Source organism: Puntigrus tetrazona, chromosome 12 (assembly GCF_018831695.1).
Source record: "Puntigrus tetrazona isolate hp1 chromosome 12, ASM1883169v1, whole genome shotgun sequence".
Lineage (NCBI taxonomy): Eukaryota > Metazoa > Chordata > Actinopteri > Cypriniformes > Cyprinidae > Puntigrus > Puntigrus tetrazona.
In genome coordinates this window covers 20,014,023-20,032,526 of record NC_056710.1, presented here as the reverse complement: position 1 = coordinate 20,032,526, position 18,504 = coordinate 20,014,023, and the positions used below count along the sequence as shown (strand labels likewise).

At 38.5% G+C, this 18,504-nt stretch overlaps 1 protein-coding gene and 2 pseudogenes across 1 annotated transcript; 2 read left to right on the top strand and 1 right to left on the bottom strand.

Moving 5' to 3' along the window:
• The window catches only part of LOC122355156, a 98,281-nt pseudogene extending 91,315 nt beyond the window's left edge, over window positions 1-6,966 (top strand).
• A 26-nt stretch (window positions 6,967-6,992) lies between these two features.
• Window positions 6,993-13,832, bottom strand: LOC122355153 (fibronectin type 3 and ankyrin repeat domains 1 protein-like). Its single transcript, XM_043253186.1, has 9 exons — window positions 13,534-13,832; window positions 13,161-13,242; window positions 12,520-12,594; window positions 12,161-12,226; window positions 11,817-11,982; window positions 11,600-11,740; window positions 10,282-10,359; window positions 9,856-9,900; window positions 6,993-9,771 (listed from the first exon to the last, which is right to left on the bottom strand). The coding sequence occupies exons 1-9, from the start codon at window positions 13,781-13,783 to the stop codon at window positions 9,745-9,747; spliced, it is 930 nt and encodes a 309-aa protein (XP_043109121.1). The 5' UTR covers window positions 13,784-13,832; the 3' UTR covers window positions 6,993-9,744.
• A 1,142-nt stretch (window positions 13,833-14,974) lies between these two features.
• LOC122355352 overlaps window positions 14,975-18,504 on the top strand; it is an 11,406-nt pseudogene continuing 7,876 nt past the window's right edge.

The following is an 18,504-nucleotide window of genomic DNA, read 5'->3' as shown; positions in this document are numbered from 1 at the left end:
AAAAACAATGCTACATATCAGTTATTCTCCTTTAGTAAATGTGCATTCCAGGCCAGAACGTCTGTCTCTGTTTTGGTTTGTGAAACCCACCCACTGGCTGTTTACCCAATTGCATTTGGCACCCGGTTGCCAGTTGATAAAAAACACAGCGCATTTCATTTCATTCATCAACATGTGTGCCCCTTTCTGTTGATACGGTCAATCTGGCAACCTCTTTGTGCGTCAAGTCTGAGTAGAAGGGGCCGTTTGAAAGAAAAACGTCTCCAATAGTTTAAACGTTAGGTGTCACTTCTACATACAGTACCTTTAAGTGTATATTGAAATATTAATTGTCTCTCAAACATAATCTTCATCTCTGTAGCCACAGTCTCCTCTGCAGACGGTGGACTCTGTGGTCCCGTCCCATGGCCTCCGCCGGCTGCCCCCGTGCCCTCCGGTCCACCTCTCTCACCCGCTGCCGCTGGCACTCGGCCTGCCGCTGACGCCACCACACACACACTCGTCTCCACCCAGAGCCCCTCCACCAGCTCTCTCACACACACACACATCCGCTCCAGCAGCGGGAGCGGCCGGTCGAGGCCTGGCCTGCCAGAACGTCTGCAAGATCGCCATGGTGAGTGGAAATATGACAGCGCTGCAGGAGCTGCACATGTAAAACAAGACTGGGTGTTTTGAATGAGTGGTAGCTTGGGCGTCGGAAGGGTGTTCTGGGCGGTTGTGATGAGTAATAGGGTGTTTTGAGTGATTGTTAGGATGCTAGGTAGTTGCTAGTTTGTTATGGGTGGTTCCTGGAGATTGCTAGGTGGTTCTGGCTGGTTGCTATCTGTTGTTAGGGTGTTCCTGGTGGTTGTTAGGTGGATCGTACCGTGTTCTGAGTGGTTGCCAGGTAAATTGTTTGGTTTTTTCAGTGGTTTCTAAGTGAATAGTTCAGTGTTTTCGGTGGTTGTTGGGGTGTTGGGTAGTTGCTAATTTGTTATGGGTGGTTCTTGGTGATTGCTAAGTGATTGTGGATGGTTGATAGGTGTTGCTAGAGTTTACTGGCTGGTTGCTAAGTGTTGTTTGGGTGTTCCTGGTTGTTGGTAGGTGCATGATAGAGTGTTTTGGTTGGTTGTTAGGGTGTTAAGTAGTTGCTATCTTATTATGGGTGGTTTTTGATGATTGCTAGGGAATTCTGGGTGGTTCTGCATGGTTGCTTGGTGTTGTTAGGGTGTTAGGTGGTTGATGTGTTGTTTTGGGTATTTCTTGGCAATCTAAGTCATTGCTAGAACATTGTTCTGAGTGGTTTCTAAGTGAATGGTAGGGAGTTCTGGTTGTTTGTTAGGGCATTTGACCCTAGCATTTTCAGAGGGGAAGAAATTGCTAGGCTGTTGTTCTGGGTGGTTGCTAGGGTATCGTATGTTGGGTAATAGCTTGTTCTAGGTGAAACGTAGTGGTTGCTATGGTGTGCTGTTTGGTTTCTAGGGTGTTGCAAGGGTGTTCTGGCTGGTACTGGGTCATTGGGGTGATTTTTTAGGTGGTTGCTAGGGTGTAGTTGCTGCAGTTTTATGGGTGGCTCTGGGTGATGGCTAGGGTAGTACAGGTGGTTCTTTGTTCGTTGTTATGTGGTTGCTAAAGTGTTCTTAGGAGGGTTTTAGGACATTTTTAGATAATTGCTAAGGCGTTTTTCATATTTGATTTGCCACGGGTCCCTCCTTCAGTTTGTTTCTTTAAAATTTCTGACCTGTTTTGTCATTCCGCAATTGAAAATCAGTCTGATGCTGAGAAAAATTACAGCACACTGATTTTGATACTATTGAGGGTGTGTTCAAATCAATAGCTATAATGAGCTTGTACCTCTTATAATAACATTGTGTACACTTCTATACATGTCAGGAGGTACATTGTACTTTACTGATTTAATTTCTTTTTATCGTTCTTTCATTCCCCAGCAGTGTTGCAATGGCGAGATAGAACTCATTTTTAATGCACACTGTAGTATTTTATAATAGCTTTACAGTTTAATGTTGGCGCTCCAGTGGTGTGAACAGGCCTCTTTCATTAGAGCTCTGTGTCGTATTAAATCTCAAGTGTGTTCAGAGGTTCATTCAATCCAAAGAAAATGCAGAGTGAAGCCTCTGGCCAACCAATAAAAGATGGAGCAAGTCGATCAGAACGGAACAGAAACTTAAGGTTTTAACATGGCTTAAAATAGTCTGCCTCAGACAGATTGACAAACTCGATTTCAAAATGCACTGCTGTGCTATAGGTCATTGATCGCTTATGGAAATAAATAATATGTTGACTTCCAGACCCACCTTTACTCTTCTGATGCAATTTAATTTAATTATGGTTATTTCTCAGTGTGTACTGATACATGCAATGCATTTGATGAAAAAATTAAGATATTATTTAATTATTTCGATTAAGAAATGTATAGTCCTAATGGACAAGTTTGGAGAGAAAAATGTAGAGTGCCTTTGGATGTCAAAATCGAAGATTTGTCAAAGACACCTTTTCAAAGCTACATACAGACATTCAATGAAAACTGCTGTGATAAGCTCATTTTAAAAGCATAAATTTGATATAAACAATTAAATCATCTACATAATATCTACATATGCAGTTAACAGGGGACCCGTTTTTATTAGCCCTATAGTTACAGCATGAAATACTATTTAAACCTATTACTATTAATATTTTACATAACATTACTTATTAACTCACAATTCTGACATTTTTCTTGCAAATGCAAGTCTTTGTCTTCTAATTAGGACTTTATAACTTGATTAAATCAATTCTGAGCAAAAAAAAGGCCAGAAGTGTGGAATATAAACTTTGCTTTGCGAAAAGCGAGAATGATGAATAGATTTTTCTTATCAGAATTGTGCCGTTTAATCTCAGAATTTGTGGAAATAAATAAATAAAGTCAGATTTTTGAAATATAACCTCAAAGATTTTTTTTCTCTTTCTCTTTTATTCCATGGCTTCTATATACTGTTACTTTAAGACTGTCCTTTTCTGGCAGATAGGCTCTGCCCAAAAAAAATCTCACCAGTGTTTGCAAACGCCAAAATTGGTCTATATAAACGTCTAGAAGTAATGTTCACATTTAACGACTTTTTAGCAGTCTCTAACATCTGCAGTCAAAGTAATGAGGTTGTTAATTAACCTCATGAGGACACTTCAACACGCATTGAATAATAATCTAAATTGCTCTACCATTTATAAAAAATCTCACTAAAAGAGGCTGACGACAAAAGACAGAAAATGTGCATTAAATAACAATGGCTACAATGGAGATGTTTGGCTGAGGTTAATTACCGGGGTCATCTGTCTCAGATGAGGTGCATTAACTGCGGTGTCTGTGGCCGGACCACACGACTGCCTGTTCTTTGGAAAAGTGTAGCAATTTGTTGTTTTGTCCCATAAAATTCTGCCTGTGAAAAGAGAGTCTGTTTTATAGGACAACGGCTGCAAGAAGTAGAAGGGAATGGATAGGTGAAAAACAAAAGTCATAAAACACAAAACCTTGCTAAAACATCACTTAATAACAGCACCTCAAAATAGTGTTCTTCGGCTGCTATATTGGTTTTTGGGTTCTTTTAAAACACTCATTTAGCATATGCATTTTTCCAAAAAGTGAAGCAATCACTAGGATATTGTTTGGTGGTTGCTAGGGTGCACTGGGTGGTTGTTAGGGTGTTATGGATGGCTCTGTGTGATCACTAGTGCATTGCTAATGTGATGTTAAGTGGTTGCTAGGGTGTTCTGTGTGGTTGTTGGGTTGGCTACTAGGGTTCTTGGGTGTTCTGGATGGTTTCTAGGGTGTTTTTAGTTGTTGATAAAGTGTTCTGCGTAATTGGTGGTTGCTAAGGTGGTGTCCTGGGTGATCTCTATGATGTTGCTTGCCTGCAAGGACCATGTTAGGTGGTTGATTAGTTACTTTATGTTGGTTGTTAAGGTGTTGAGTGGTAGTTAGGGGTAGCTAAATGGTTGCTAAGGTTCTTCTTGGTTGTCAGGGTGTTTCTGAGTGGTTGCTAAGGTTTTATTTTGTTGTTGGTTGTTAGGACGTTAAATGGTTAATAGGTTATTCTGGTAGTTCTGCATGGTCTCTAGGGCATTGTTAGGGTTGTTCTAATGTTTTCTGGTCAGTTGCTAGTGTGTTGCTAGGTGGTTGATTAATGGAGTTCTAATTGGTTATTAAGGTGTTGATAGATGGTCGCTAAGGTGTTCTGGTTGGATGTTAGAGTGTTTGGTAGGGTGCTAGGGTATTCTGGATAGTTTCTAGGCCGATGTTATGGTTTTGCTAGTGTGTTCTGTGTGATTGTTAGGACACTGCGTGGTTGTTAGTGTATTAGGTGGTTGCTAGCGTGTTATGGTGTTTCTGGGTGTTTCTAGGGCATTGTTAGGGTGTTGTCAGTGTGTTGTGCGTAATTGCTAGGACACTGTTAGGTGGTTGCTAAAGTAGCCTGGTTGGTTGATATGGTGTTAGAAGGTTGATGTGTTTTCTGGTGTTTATGGATGGTTTTACAGGGTTTTAAGGGTGTTGCTAGAGTGTTCTGAGGCACTGCCAGGTGGTTGCAAAAGCATTCTGGGTGATTACAAAGGTATTAATAGGTGCTAGGCGCTAAGGTGTTCTGGATGGTTGTTAGGGTGTTACTAGGACGTTGGTAAGGTGTTCTAATGGTAGTTGGGGTTTCAGAGGTGCTACTTAAGTGTTCTGCTTAATTGCAAGGAGCACTAACTAAATAAAAGTGTTTTTAAAAAAAATTTCAGACCCCAAATTTTTGATAGTGCACCTTAAACTCAAATGTAGCTTGTTATGAATTAATCCTTTTAATCAATGGGATGCCTGTGTGATCTCGTAAGACGCCAGTGGTCAGCAGTGAAATGAGACGATGAACAGAAGACATGGATTATCAGACGTGTCCAACGTGACCTCAGGCTGTTTCATTAGCTAGAAGTGTGTGTGTGTGTGTGTGTGTGTGTGTGTGTGTGCATCTGAGATCTGGCAGGTCATTCATCGCTGATTCAGCTCTTCAAAACTTTCCGCTGGGGAAGCGTTAGAGAGGAGACACATGAGAGTCCCTCCATGCGAGCTTTCTCAAGACCTTTTTATCAGCCGCAAAAACAAAGAGCCTCTGTCATCAGCAATCATGCAGCGCTTGAGATATGAGCAGTTTAGAGCAATTCAGCTCAATATTAAAATGTAAAGGACAGAGAGAGGCGAGCTGTGAAATCACTTTTGCATCTCTGAGGGGTTGAGAGAGAGAGAATGAGGAGCAGATGGAGAACAGGTAGCAGGTTATCATTACCTCATAGTCAGCGTGTAGATTTGGAACATATGAACATGTCACATGACCCCTGGAGAGAGTCGCCATGGCAGCATTGAAGCCACATACAGTACAAAACTCATGCATTAACGTTAAACAAGCTTGTACTGCCCTCTGGTGGAAAAAAGAAAGGAACTAGTATTTATCAAGAGTTTTTGTAATGGGAAGTTTCCATAAGGCTTCTATATAAAACCAATAAAGAACCTTTATTTTTGAGTGTGTAAACAGTTCATCAAATTTCTAACAGGCATTCGAGAAGCCCAGTCCACCCCAGAAGCCTCTTCCCGCAGACCCGCTGGGTCGAAACCTCCGGGTGATTCGAAATCCTTCAGCCGTGCGACTTCCAGCACCCATCCCGACCCCAGCCGCCCTGCGACCCGCTCCGCCTCACCCACAACCCTGCAGGTACAGATATACGTCAAATCTTTTAAAGGAATTAAGATGTTCTGCTAATGCCATCACCCTCAAGCCATCTCGGATGTGGATGAGTTTGTTCTTCATCAGAATTGGAGAAATGTAGTATTCTATCACTTGCTCAACAGTGAATGGGTGCCGTCAGAATGAGTCCAAGAAGCTGAAACATTGCGATAATCCAAAAGTAATCCACACCGCTCCAGTCCATCAGTTAACATCCAGAGAAACCAAAAGCTGTATGTTTATAAGAAACAAATTCATCATTAAGACATTGCTTCTGGCCAAAAAAATACAAATATATAATCCATAATAACAGCTCTAAACAAATATATGGGTGCTTTTTGATGCGAGAGACAACAGGAGATGGACTTTTTCGCTGGTATTATGACCAGAAATGATGGTTTAATGTTAAAAAAAGAAAAATGTAAATGATGGATTTTTTCTGACAAAAAACACTTTTGGCTTCTCCAGATGTTAACTGATGGACTGGGCGGTGTGGGTTATTGTGATGTTTTTATCAGCTGCTTGGACTCTCATTCTGACGGCACCCATTCACTGCAGAGCATCCATTGGAGAGAAAGTGATGTACGTTTCTCCCAAATCAGTTTCGTTAAGAAGTCAAACACATTTACATCTTGAATGGCCCGAGGATGACAAAATTTTCAGCTATCCTTTAAGTGGATAGATGCTTTATTGATTAACCAATACTGGACTTGCAGGCCTCCTCCTAAACAGCCGCCCACCCTGCCGAAGCCTCACTTTGCAGCCGGAGTGAAGTTCAGCAGCTGAGAGCCGGACAGAATGGATCTCGTCCCTGGAGACGCTCGCTTTTTGCACTATGAACCTCTGCGGGACACGTGGTGATGCGAGGAGTGACCTTTGACCCCCCCCCCTCCCCGCGCGGTGCTCTCCCTCTAAACGGTGCTATGAGTCCAAGCTCAGGTACATGTCACGCGTTATTTATGTCGGTTACGAGCGTATTTATTTGAGCACAGTGCACTGTGGTTGACACTTTCTCAATCGTAGCAATCGGTGGTTCGCCCACGTTTACCTGATTGTCCTTATGTTGTTGTTGCTATTGTTGTTGTTTTAACATTTTTCGACTGTGTACCAGCAGATAAAGAAGAGACGTGTTATCTGTGAACATGAACCACATCATGTGGACGCTAAACTGGATTGTAAACCAGATTTAAATGAAAACGTGAATCGGGAGTTGACGGTTCTGTGTCTGCGATGTCAATTGGTTTCTGAAAAGGGCTTTTAACAATTTTTATGGCTATTTTAATTATGTATTTTCAGACATACATGATTACAGTTGCAGTGGTACTTAAGGGATGTTGAAGAAACCTTTATAAAAATAATCTCACGATAACATGTCCAGGTCACATTTTATCCCAAATTAAAGGGAACAAAAGAAAAATATACAAAATAATCGTTTTTTTATTCTTAATTTTTAAAAAGTATTTGGTTTTTAATTGTAAGACAATTAAGCTTATTACCAACTGATGTTTTAATTATTTGAATACATCTGAATATTTAGCTTTTTAGGCTATCTATGATTCTCATCACTTATTTTCAGTATAGTAACAAAACAAAATCTAACGAGAATCATCATATATAATTAGAATTTAAAACAAACAAAAAAAATCAGGCATGTTACTTTTTTCAAATTCTATTCAAAATATTGCAACTTAAATTATTATTCTCTATTTTATTATGTTTTTTATTGGAAAATGTGCTTAATTTTTGTCATAGAAATCTTATTGTTAAAACTAAGTTTCAGTTTCTTTTCCGTTCTCTGAATTAGTTTTTGCAAACAATCAAATTAATTCACTTATTCATTCATTCAAACATCATCCAGTCAGGATTATTTTCATTACCGTATTGCAGTAAAAAAATATCACAATGCCAACCATTTTTAAAACAGGCTTTCTTACTACTACTTTTTAACGTTGAGGTGAAACATGACCTGGACATGTACTACTGTACAATACTGTACAGCCCAATAATGTTCTGAATTTCACATGTCTAAACAAGTCTTGTCTCGTTTTTTTTGTGAGCATGAAAACATTTGCGACAAATTATAGGCACCGAGTCCGGCTTTTGTTGATTTCAAAGCTCGTAAGGATAAAGGACGGACACAGATGTTGTGTTCCTGTGAGCTGTCAGATGTTCAGATAGACGGCTCGCTCAGGAGATCCCAGCTTTGAGAAGACCTTTACCGACGGGAAATCACGACCTGATTTTATGGTCACGCAGCCGCAGTCTCGTAGATGTACTTAGAAATAGTTACTGTGGGGAAACGATTAAACAAATTACATGTATTTTCTCTCTTATCGACCCAAATAACGTTGCCACATGGAGCATTAAAAGTGGATTGTGGTTAATGAAAACAGACACATGAATCCTTCTCTAAATAGTCTCATAATCCCTCTGGTCTCCCTCAAACACGCTGCGGTCAGTGGTTTTGAATCACTGGCAAAGGTTCATGGGCGATTTGTCAGGGTAAATGAACACACTGCACTAAAATAATCGGATATGCACAAAAACATTTGGAAATAAAGAGTTTTTGGTCATGAATTACTGTCAACAGGGTCAAAAACTAATTTGGCTAACACTTAAAGCCTTATATATATATATATATATATATATATAATACATTATAAAATTTGTTTTATTGCATTAAATATGCACTGCTTGATCTCATGGATACACGGTTTTTATGTATGCAATTATAATACTTATCTATTAACTTTTACTCCTTTAGAAAGTATGCATTAATTAAATAATGCATCAAATCATACAGCAAACAAACCTTTTAAACAAATATTTGAATGCATTTAATCTACGGTTAGTTCATGCATTACAGTGAACATTTTTTTGTAATGCATTATACATAAAGGCTTTAAGCGTTACCCAGATTAGATGGGTTAGTAAAGAGTTTTGTGTGAATTGCCTCCAATGCGAAACTACGTAATGACTACAGAAGTAGACAGTCTGATGCACAATGATGGAAAATATTGTAAACAAAGACAAATCACAAATAAACACACCACTACTCAAACATTTAAAGACTCTTGTACACCAAGGCTGCAACATACAGTAAAAACATTATTTTTTACTGTATTATTATATAGTATACATATAATATACAGTAAAACATAATATTCACAAATATCATTACAATAGAAAATATACTTTTTTTATGTTATTTATTCGCAAATCGACATCTTTCAGCATCGTTACTCCAGTCTTCAGTGTCATCATTTCCGATTATCAATGTCATCAGCGGTGATTCGAAACAGAAATCTTTGGAAACATTTAGCGATGTTTTCACTGTCACTTTGGATCAACTGAATGCATCCTCGCCGATTAAAAGTTTTGAGCGGTAGTGTGTTTTAACAAGAAAACAGAGAGCTGGCAGATCCGACTGTCCATTTTTCAGGTCGATGTTTGGCACTGAGACTAACGGGCCTTGTTTTTATTCAAGACCGAGTCTTCTGACTTTATTATTTGTTGCCACTGAGCCATTTCCGTTCTCAAACGTGGGTCTTTCAGGCCTTTATTCTGACGCCGTATGAGTGCCATTATATCTCAGTGTTTACATTGTAAATTCCTCTTCATTCATCGTATGAGCGACCATCGCGAGTGTCCCGTTGCCTTTTTACAGTGTTAAACCACACAGTGCATTACAGTGCGCAGAGACTGTTCGGATCTAGACGCTGACTTAATCATACGATGATCACGTGTCTCTAGGTTACCTGCCTTGCTTGTTTTAATCAGTTATTATTTACTATTTTTCACTTTGATTCACGTTGTACCCGCACTCAGTAAATCTGCTCATGTACTTTCTTCAGTGTCACGGGTGTAAACTGCTTTTTTTATGATAATTCTTTGATTAATCGAGAAAATGTGAAATAAGATACTGTACGTTGATGTCTGCAGCACACAAATAAAGGGCAGCGCTAGTAAAGTTGTTTATGAAACCGACGCATGGTTCGTCTCTTTTCTCTCACTCCTAATCCGCAAACAGGCTGATGATATTCTGAAAGAAAAGATGAAAAGCATAATCAAAGAGCTAAATACACATGTCGAGATGACTCGTGAGTCGTATCAGGATTTATTTTACCTCCCTTTGAAACGCGTGCGCCATTTGAACAGCGTTAACGCCAGCCTAAAACACGGATAAAAAAAAAGTGCTTTATGGTTAAAGAATAAGCCAACGTGAAGATTTTATTGCTCTTTCATAACTCAGACGTTAACTTAGTCTAATAAATAAAACACAAATGAAAAAAACACTACGAATGTGTATAGCAAAGATCGTTTGGCCTTCTGATGAGAAAGAGCTGAAATTTCTGACTTGGGGAAAGATAAAGCCCAAATGAAATCTTCTTGTCAATTATTTTTTCCAGACAAAAAAGCAGCGAATAATGATCAAATGAAGACTCTGAGCTAAGATTTTTTTTTTCTCGACTGAAACATCTTAAGAAAAAGTCTCCGCTTGCTCTGGTTTTGATCTCACTGCTGTCTGGTGCTGATTACAGGAGGTTCTGACCTGGTTCTGAATGTTTGGGTCGGCTCCTCTCTCCAGCAGGGTTTGTACTAGATGCTTGTAGTTATTCAGCACAGCCACCTGCAAGATCAACACCTTGACGCTCATTCATTATATCATTATATACACAAACACATATAAATATATATGAGTTCCCCACTCACATTGATGCTTGTAACTTAAAATATACAATTTATTTTATATACTAAATAAAAAATGACATTACAAAAAAGGAGAGTCTTATTCTAGGAAAGTCTTATTCAGGAGAAACAATTTTTTATATCCATTATTTCTAATATTATTTTTTTTATAGGTTTTATTCATTGATGTTTCTGATGTTACATAAAACCTAAAAAGTCTCTATTCAGATTAAATTTTTAATTTAAGATTCATAGTTTATTTAAGCTTTTTTTAATATTATTTTTAAAACACTGGTAACTTTAACGTAAAAAAAATCCAATTATCCAAAAGATTATATTTTTGTTTTTAAATATTTTTTAATCTCTCTCTCTCTCTCTCTCTCTGTCTCTCTCTCTCTCTCTCTCTCTCTCTCTCTCTCTCTCTCTCTCTCTCTCTCTCTCTCTCTCTCTCTCTCTCTCTCTCTCTCTCTCTCTCTCTCTCTCTCTCTCTCTCTCTCTCTCTCTCTCTCTCTGTCTCTCTCTCTCTCTCTCTCTCTCTCTCTCTCTCTCTCTCTCTCTCTCTCTCTCTCTCTCTCTCTCTCTCTCTCTCTCTCTCTCTCTCTCTCTCTCTCTCTCTCTCTCTCTCTCTCTCTCTCTCTCTCTCTCTCTCTCTCTCTCTCTCTCTCTCTCTCTCTCTCTCTCTCTCTCTCTCTCTCTCTCTCTCTCTCTCTCTCTCTCTCTCTCTCTCTCTCTCTCTCTCTCTCTCTCTCTCTCTCTCTCTCTCTCTCTCTCTCTCTCTCTCTCTCTCTCTCTCTCTCTCTCTCTCTCTCTCTCTGTCTCTCTCTCTCTCTCTCTCTCTCTCTCTCTCTCTCTCTCTCTCTCTCTCTCTCTCTCTCTCTCTCTCTCTCTCTCTCTCTCTCTCTCTCTCTCTCTCTCTCTCTCTCTCTCTCTCTCTCTCTCTGTCTCTCTGTCTCTCTCTCTCTCTCTCTCTCTCTCTGTCTCTCTCTCTCTCTGTCTCTCTCTCTCTCTCTCTCTCTCTCTCTTCTCTCTCTCTCTCTCTCTCTCTCTCTCTCTCTCTCTCTCTCTCTCTCTCTCTCTCTCTCTCTCTCTCTCTCTGTCTCTCTCTCTCTCTCTCTCTCTCTCTCTCTCTCTCTCTGTCTCTCGGTTTATTACATGCTGAGATGCACAGTTTGAGTTCTGACCATCAGTGGTGTTTTCCCGTCTCGGTCCTGTACATTAACATCAGCACCAGCTTTGATTAACAGTGAAGCTACAGCTGTGTCTCCGGTGATCACTGACACGATCATGAGGGGCGTCCAGGAGGCATCGTCCCGCACATCGACCTGAGACACACGAGGACATTATCAGGTGTAAATCAGGTACAACTAAAGTTGCCACTGGCGTCCATCATCCTCTCACCTCACACCCGTCCTGTATGAGATAGCGCAGGACAGGCAGGTGTCCTCCAGCGGTGGCCCAGTGCAGGGCGCAGCAGCCCGATCTGTCCCGAGAGCTCCGGGACGCCCCGCAGCGGAGCAAGAACTGTACCACATCCAGGTGCCCGTGGTAACACGCCAGCATCAGGCTGATTCACCACACACACACACACACACACACACCAGTGTTGTTAATGTAGTATCGCTCATATACTATATAGTATATATACAGTATAGCGCATGGTTTTAGTATTAGTAGATGAAAGATGTCCCTGAATCGCACCACAAGAGTTTAAGAGAGCTGGTAGCACTGGAAGAAAAGCTAACCTGTCTTTGCCACTGTTGTTTTTTCTGTTGACATCTGCTCCATGACGGACCAAAATATGAACTCCACTAGAACACAAAACACATGACATGACAGACAGACAGACAGAGAGATGATAAACAGATAGACAGTCAGACAGACAGATAGATAGATAGATAGACAGATAGATAGATAGATAGATAGATAGATAGACAGACATAGAGAGATAGATAGATAGATAGATAAATAGACAGACAGACAGATAGATATACAGATAGATAGACATATAGATAAATAGATAGATAGACAGATAGATAGATAGACAGATAGATAGATAGATAGATAGATAGATAGATAGATAGATAGATAGATAGATAGATACCTAATAAAGTCCTTCATCACAGCCACCATTAGAGGAGTGAAGTCCAGCTTGTCAGGAACATCCACTGTGACTTTTCTAACAAAACACATCAAATAATTTTATTTGTATTTGGTTTAACTTAACAGATATGATAATAATAAATAAAACTAAGCACAGTATATGGGCACCTGACTAATTAAAATAGGACTGTCCCTGTGTCCTACGATATGACAGAGCAAAAATGTACGAAAAAAATGTGTGTGTGTATATATATAACAATTTCAAATAAAATATGAAGTACAGTAGTATTTCATTGATAACACTGGTATGAACCGGATGATTTAATGATTTATTCACATTTATTTGTATAATGCTTTTCAAGATGTGTTTTCAAAGCAGCTTTGCAGGAGATGCTTGTTTCTACATTACAGTTAAGAGTACTTTTTAATCAAAGGTGACTGTCAAAGCAATGTCCACACGACAGAAATACAAGTCACGCAGTCTGTATTAAAGCAGAAGCGCTGAAGGCAACTGTGTTACAAAGATAAAAGGATCACAACGGTCAAAATGTAAGGAAAACTGTACAGTAAATCAATGTTTTGTGAAACTGACTCGTTAGCTAAATTGATATAAATGCTGAATGAAGTCTGAAGGAGTCTCACATGGACTGCAGCACTCGACAGAGCTCCAGCTCATCACACCTGAGGACGGCATTGTGAAGATTCCTCCCGTTCAGGGGCTGCTCTGAGGAAAACACACAAACACACACCATTACTATTCACATTTTATTACACTTATTTTCCATCTGAGAGTCTAGTCCTAAAGCAGGTTTTACATAAACTATACAGAGAGAGATTGCAACACTTAATGTCAAACTCTATTATCTCGATATTTAATATCACATTAAGCATTTATTTACACTAAGATTTTAACAGAATAACTGCAGTCACAACAAACTGTGCAGCACAAATCATTTGATTCTCATAAATCATACAGTAACTTAATGGCTTGTCCTGTGTCATGTTATGTCCTTACTTTCTGTAGAAGCAGAGACTGATGGGTAATAGCGCTGCTGACCAGAGGGCCACATGACCTTCAGTCTGAAAGTGTAGGTGGTCTTCGGTTCTAGATTCTCCACCGTGAACCATGTGTTGTAGCCACTAAACACAGCAAGATTTTCACAACCAAGCAACAACTTCCGCCTTATTCTTTTAGGTGACGGGATATGCATTAAATGTCTTATATCCACCTTATTTTTAAGTAACGGAAGAGCGGGCGCGTCCATCTTTGTTTTGCGTGGGCACGACTTCCGGCGTCATTCGCTTTAAGTTTTAAAACAGACTCATACTAAGGTTTGATATTTAAAACTGTTACCTGATGTCATATTATTTAAATTTTTTACAATCAAAAACTCTGATTTGTAGCTCTGTTTACCGTTTACTCTGCTTTCAGTTAAATTAGCCAGAATGTGGCTAATTAATCCGAAGTGAAAAAAAATAAACCTTTACGTTCACATACATAGTGGATATAAATAGTTTGATGAGTAGCGTAATTCACGTATGTATCTCTCTATATGCATGTCTGCCGTTCTTCTGTTCCAGGATAAAGCAGGTCCAGTTTTCCGGCGGGTCGGTCCACTTGGTGCCGTGTTCCCGTGTCCAGGTGAGCTCAATGCTGTGATGACTCACCTGTCCTACGGTCAGAACCCCGGACCTCTGCCGCTCACCTGCCGGACAGATCGGCCTTAAACACTTCAACAGCAACGATACCAGAATGACTAGCAATGTGGAGTTAGATAATCTCTTTACGCTCTCAACATATATTTATTATAAGCTCACACATGTATAAACTACAAATGAAAGTCCTCTAGTAAATGGGGTCAGGGGGGTATTACCTGCAGGGTCCATTGGTAGCGTGAACCCTAAAATCAATAAATAAATCGATCAAACTGAATGCGTAATGTTTTGATCTGAAGAATCGCTGCTGTTGCTATAGCAACGGCTGTCGTATACAGGTGAAGTGTGTCGAATGTTATATATGTGTATAAATATATATACGTGTATATATATATATATATATATATATATATATATATATATATATATATATATATGTGTGTGTGTGTATATATATATATATGTATATATATATATATATATATATATATATATATATATATATATGTATATATATATACATGTATACATATATATATATATATGTATATGTGTATATATATATATATATATACACATACACACACACACACACATATATATATATATATATATATATATATATATATATATATATATATATATATATATATATATATATATATATATATATATATATATATATATACATATACATATACATATGTATGTATAACTGGATTAACCCACACAGGTAAACTAGCCTGTTTAAGTCTATGGATTAACTAGCGCGTCATGCGCACGCGTTCACGGCTCCGGTCCCGAGCGCGCACACGAGAGCGCAGTGCCAGAGCAGCTGTTCCCAGTATCGTGGGATTTCCAGCACGCAAACATATATCCAACTTCACGGAGGTTTTAAAGGGTGTTTTGGACACACGCCCGAGTCCGGAGGAGCGGAGCTTCGGATCGGTCTCCACGGGAGCGAGTTTATGAACTTATTACAATAATCCCACGCGCGCAGCTGCTCGTTATGGCCGAGAACAGCGAGATCTCAGAAGGAGAACTCAGGAGAGAGGAGGAATCCGATGATCTGTTTGAGTTTGGAGATGACCTGGAGCTCAATCAGTTTGACGGACTGCCATATTCCTCCAGATACTACAGACTCCTGCAGGAGAGGAAAACTCTGCCTGTTTGGAAATACAGACATGAATTCGTGACTTTGCTGGAAAACAATCAGATTCTTATAGTCTCAGGCACAACAAAGACTGGCAAAAGCACGCAGGTGAGTTTTTGAACCGTATGCATGCTTTTTATCTACTCAAACCTACTGTTTCTAGAGTTTTGCTGTTTGTGAAGATGCCATTTCGTTCATATCTGGAATATGCATTTTATTTGTCTCAACAAGCTGAGATTTTAGGAGAATATTCAGACAGTATAATGATAGCATCTGTTTTAACTTCAGCTCTCTAATAATGCTGGAGAAGCACTAAAAATAGCCAGGAGGAACATAAGGCCTTGCTGCCATGAAGCCTTCAGAGTTTGATAGAGCTTCAACTTTTTGCTTTGCTTTCCATTGACAAGCACCTCATTGAAATCAGCAAGCTATTGAGCAAAACTGATGCCCGTCACGCTTTTGTGTTGTCGGTAGTTACTGTATTGTTCTATTATTGTGGCTTTATGAAAGTTAAATACATACATTGACTCAAAAAATTGAGGAAAAGGCCCGTTCTACAAGTCTCGGAAGAGCTGGATTCGTAGTGGACCCAAATGAACTGTAATTATCATCAACGACTTGTTGCAAAGGTCTTATTTTAATTTGTCTCCATTTCATTCTAGTTCAATGTCTAGTTCAATTCAGATTCCAGACGTTCTAGAAATCTAACCCAATAATAGATAGTTTCGCCGGGGGGTCATGTGGCCTGATCGTGAAAGTCTTAAATCTGTGCAAATACACTTTACTAGTCATTTTAAGTGAGGTCATCAGTTCTGTATCATGTTTGCTGTGAGTCAGCTGCAGCCATTGTGTTCAATCCTACGAACAAATAGAGTGCATTCATCTGATGGTTTGCTCAGGCCTCACGGATTCATTTATATATCATTTGAGTACAGCTATTGTTTAAAAAAAAAAAAAAAAAAAGCTATATATATATATGTGTGTGTGTGTGTGTGTGTATATACAGTATATATTTATTTAATCAATTTTTTTTTTTAAGATTTTCTTGTGCTTTGCCGTTTCAACCATAATATTAATATTGATGCAAATAAGAGCCAGTAATGTTAATGACAGAGCACCAGTGACAATTGAATTATTTTAGACTACTGAATCATCATAGTAGATTGATTTCTAAAGGGTCATGGAGTTGCGGACAATATATTCAATAAATATTTCATAAAAATTTGCTTGTGTATCAAGCAGGAGACTACTTAAAAATATTAAAAATTATAATTATTATTTCAAGTGTTGACTGATGTAAAAATGCTAGCAGAAATATCCATATATTTTTTCTTCTCGATTATATAAATATCTTTAATATCTTAATACCTTATGCAATTTTGCAATTCAACAATGTCAGGATACTGGAAAACTGTCAGGATATTGATCAAGAGCGTGAAAAACTCATTTAAAAAATCAAAAACTTAATTTAATTTATTTTAATTGATTTTTTCTCTATCCTTTATATTTTTCATGGATCCATTTTTAAAATAAATCATTTGGTTAGACAATTTTTTTAATAAAATAAAATAAAAATAAAGACATTTAATCAAACAACAATTTTTGTACGATTTAATATTCATTGGTCAACATAATATTGATTTGTTGATTATCTAATTAAATGTCTTATTTTACTCTATTTTTGTGGATGTTTTTTTTTTTTTAAAGAAAAAAAGTCATGTTTTGTTTTTATGTTTTATCGTCTAAAAGGTTATAGATAAGTAGAATCTGTCTATATCAGGCGTTAATGCATATTTAGCATCTTGCACATTAGAGTTTGCGCGTGCATCGTGTGTTAAGTGGAAAAAGGAAGCCATGCATCTGTTCTCTTCACCTGGCCTGCCTGTCCGACAGATGCTTTTGGGTTTTTCCCAGACTGCTCAGTCTGAAGGTCTAAACCTGCAGCTGTTAAACAAGTCGAGCACGGCTCTCAATGTGGACCTCCTGCAGAGAAAGCCATCCTCAAGATCCTGAAATCATCTCGTTTGATAGTTATTGTGTTCCCAAAGGCATCCAGTCTCTGATCGTGTGTGTGTGTGTGTGTGTGTGTGTGTGTTCAGATCCCTCAGTGGTGTGCCGAGTTCTGTCTGTCTGCTCGGTACCAGCACGGTGTGGTGGTGTGCAGCCAGATCCAGAGGAGGCAGGCCGTGGATTTGGCCCTCCGCGTTGCAGACGAGATGGACGTGAACATCGGTCACGAGATTGGATACAGCATCCCACTGGAGACCTGCTGCTCCAACGATACTATTCTCAGGTCCGTGTGAGACTCGGGTGCAGGCGGCCCTCGGACGTGTGAAAAACCACACTGAAATGCTCACCGCGGTTTTCAAGATGGTGATATTTTAGTTTTGGGCTTTGCTTTGTCCTGCTATGAGTATGAGAGGAATGTCTCATCTTCTGAAATGTTTGAATTACTTTTTGCTTTATTATAAATGGGTCAGTGGCGGTTTAGGTCTGGCTTTGGTTTGGATTTTAGTGGATTTTACCTAATGCAATGCTTTGTTTATTATAAAAAAAAGAATATATAATATTCATTATATTTATATTCAAGGGATGTAATTTATTAGGAAGTGTACTATTACTTTTCTAAATATGCTTGATGATTAACTCGTCAGATGACAAAAATTTCTTTTAGTTTTTGTTTTATAAAGAAATGCCTTTTAAATTTTTTTTTTTTTATTATATAAATATTTCTAATGTGTAAAACATCTTGAATAAACAAAAAAAAGGTTTTTTTACAGAATTTTGTCTAATCAAATGGCCAAAACATACTGATAAAAAACATCAATATTTTATTTTAAATAAGGAATATCAAATATGTATTTAAAAAAATTCTAAAAACTAAATAAAAGAAAAATGTATATTTTATTGTATTTTGTAAAGTCATCTGTCTAATTAAATGTCTTTCTTTTTTTTGCAAATTATTAAAAATGTAATTTAAATGTATTTAAATCAGTTTTTCATGTGGTTTTATTGAATAGGTCACCGATAATACATTGTACAGTGAACGTTTTTTTTAAGCATGTGCGTCCTTCTAGATCTGCATGTTTCTCTTTAAAAGTGGAAACCTAAAGGGCGTTCTTCTTGCAGGTACTGCACCGACGACGTGCTGCTGCGGGAGATGATGTCAGACCCCAT

Bases quoted from the DNA above. Each gene is read 5' to 3' on its own strand.
- LOC122355153 (XM_043253186.1), bottom strand. From the start codon at position 13,783: ATGGACGCGCCCGCTCTTCCGTTACTTAAAAATAAGGTGGATATAAGA. The intron at 12,227-12,519 runs GTATCTATCTAT...TTTGTGTTCTAG, and splicing joins GTGATGAAGGACTTTATTAG to TGGAGTTCATATTTTGGTCC. The intron at 11,741-11,816 runs GTGAGAGGATGA...CGTGTGTCTCAG, and splicing joins TCATACAGGACGGGTGTGAG to GTCGATGTGCGGGACGATGC.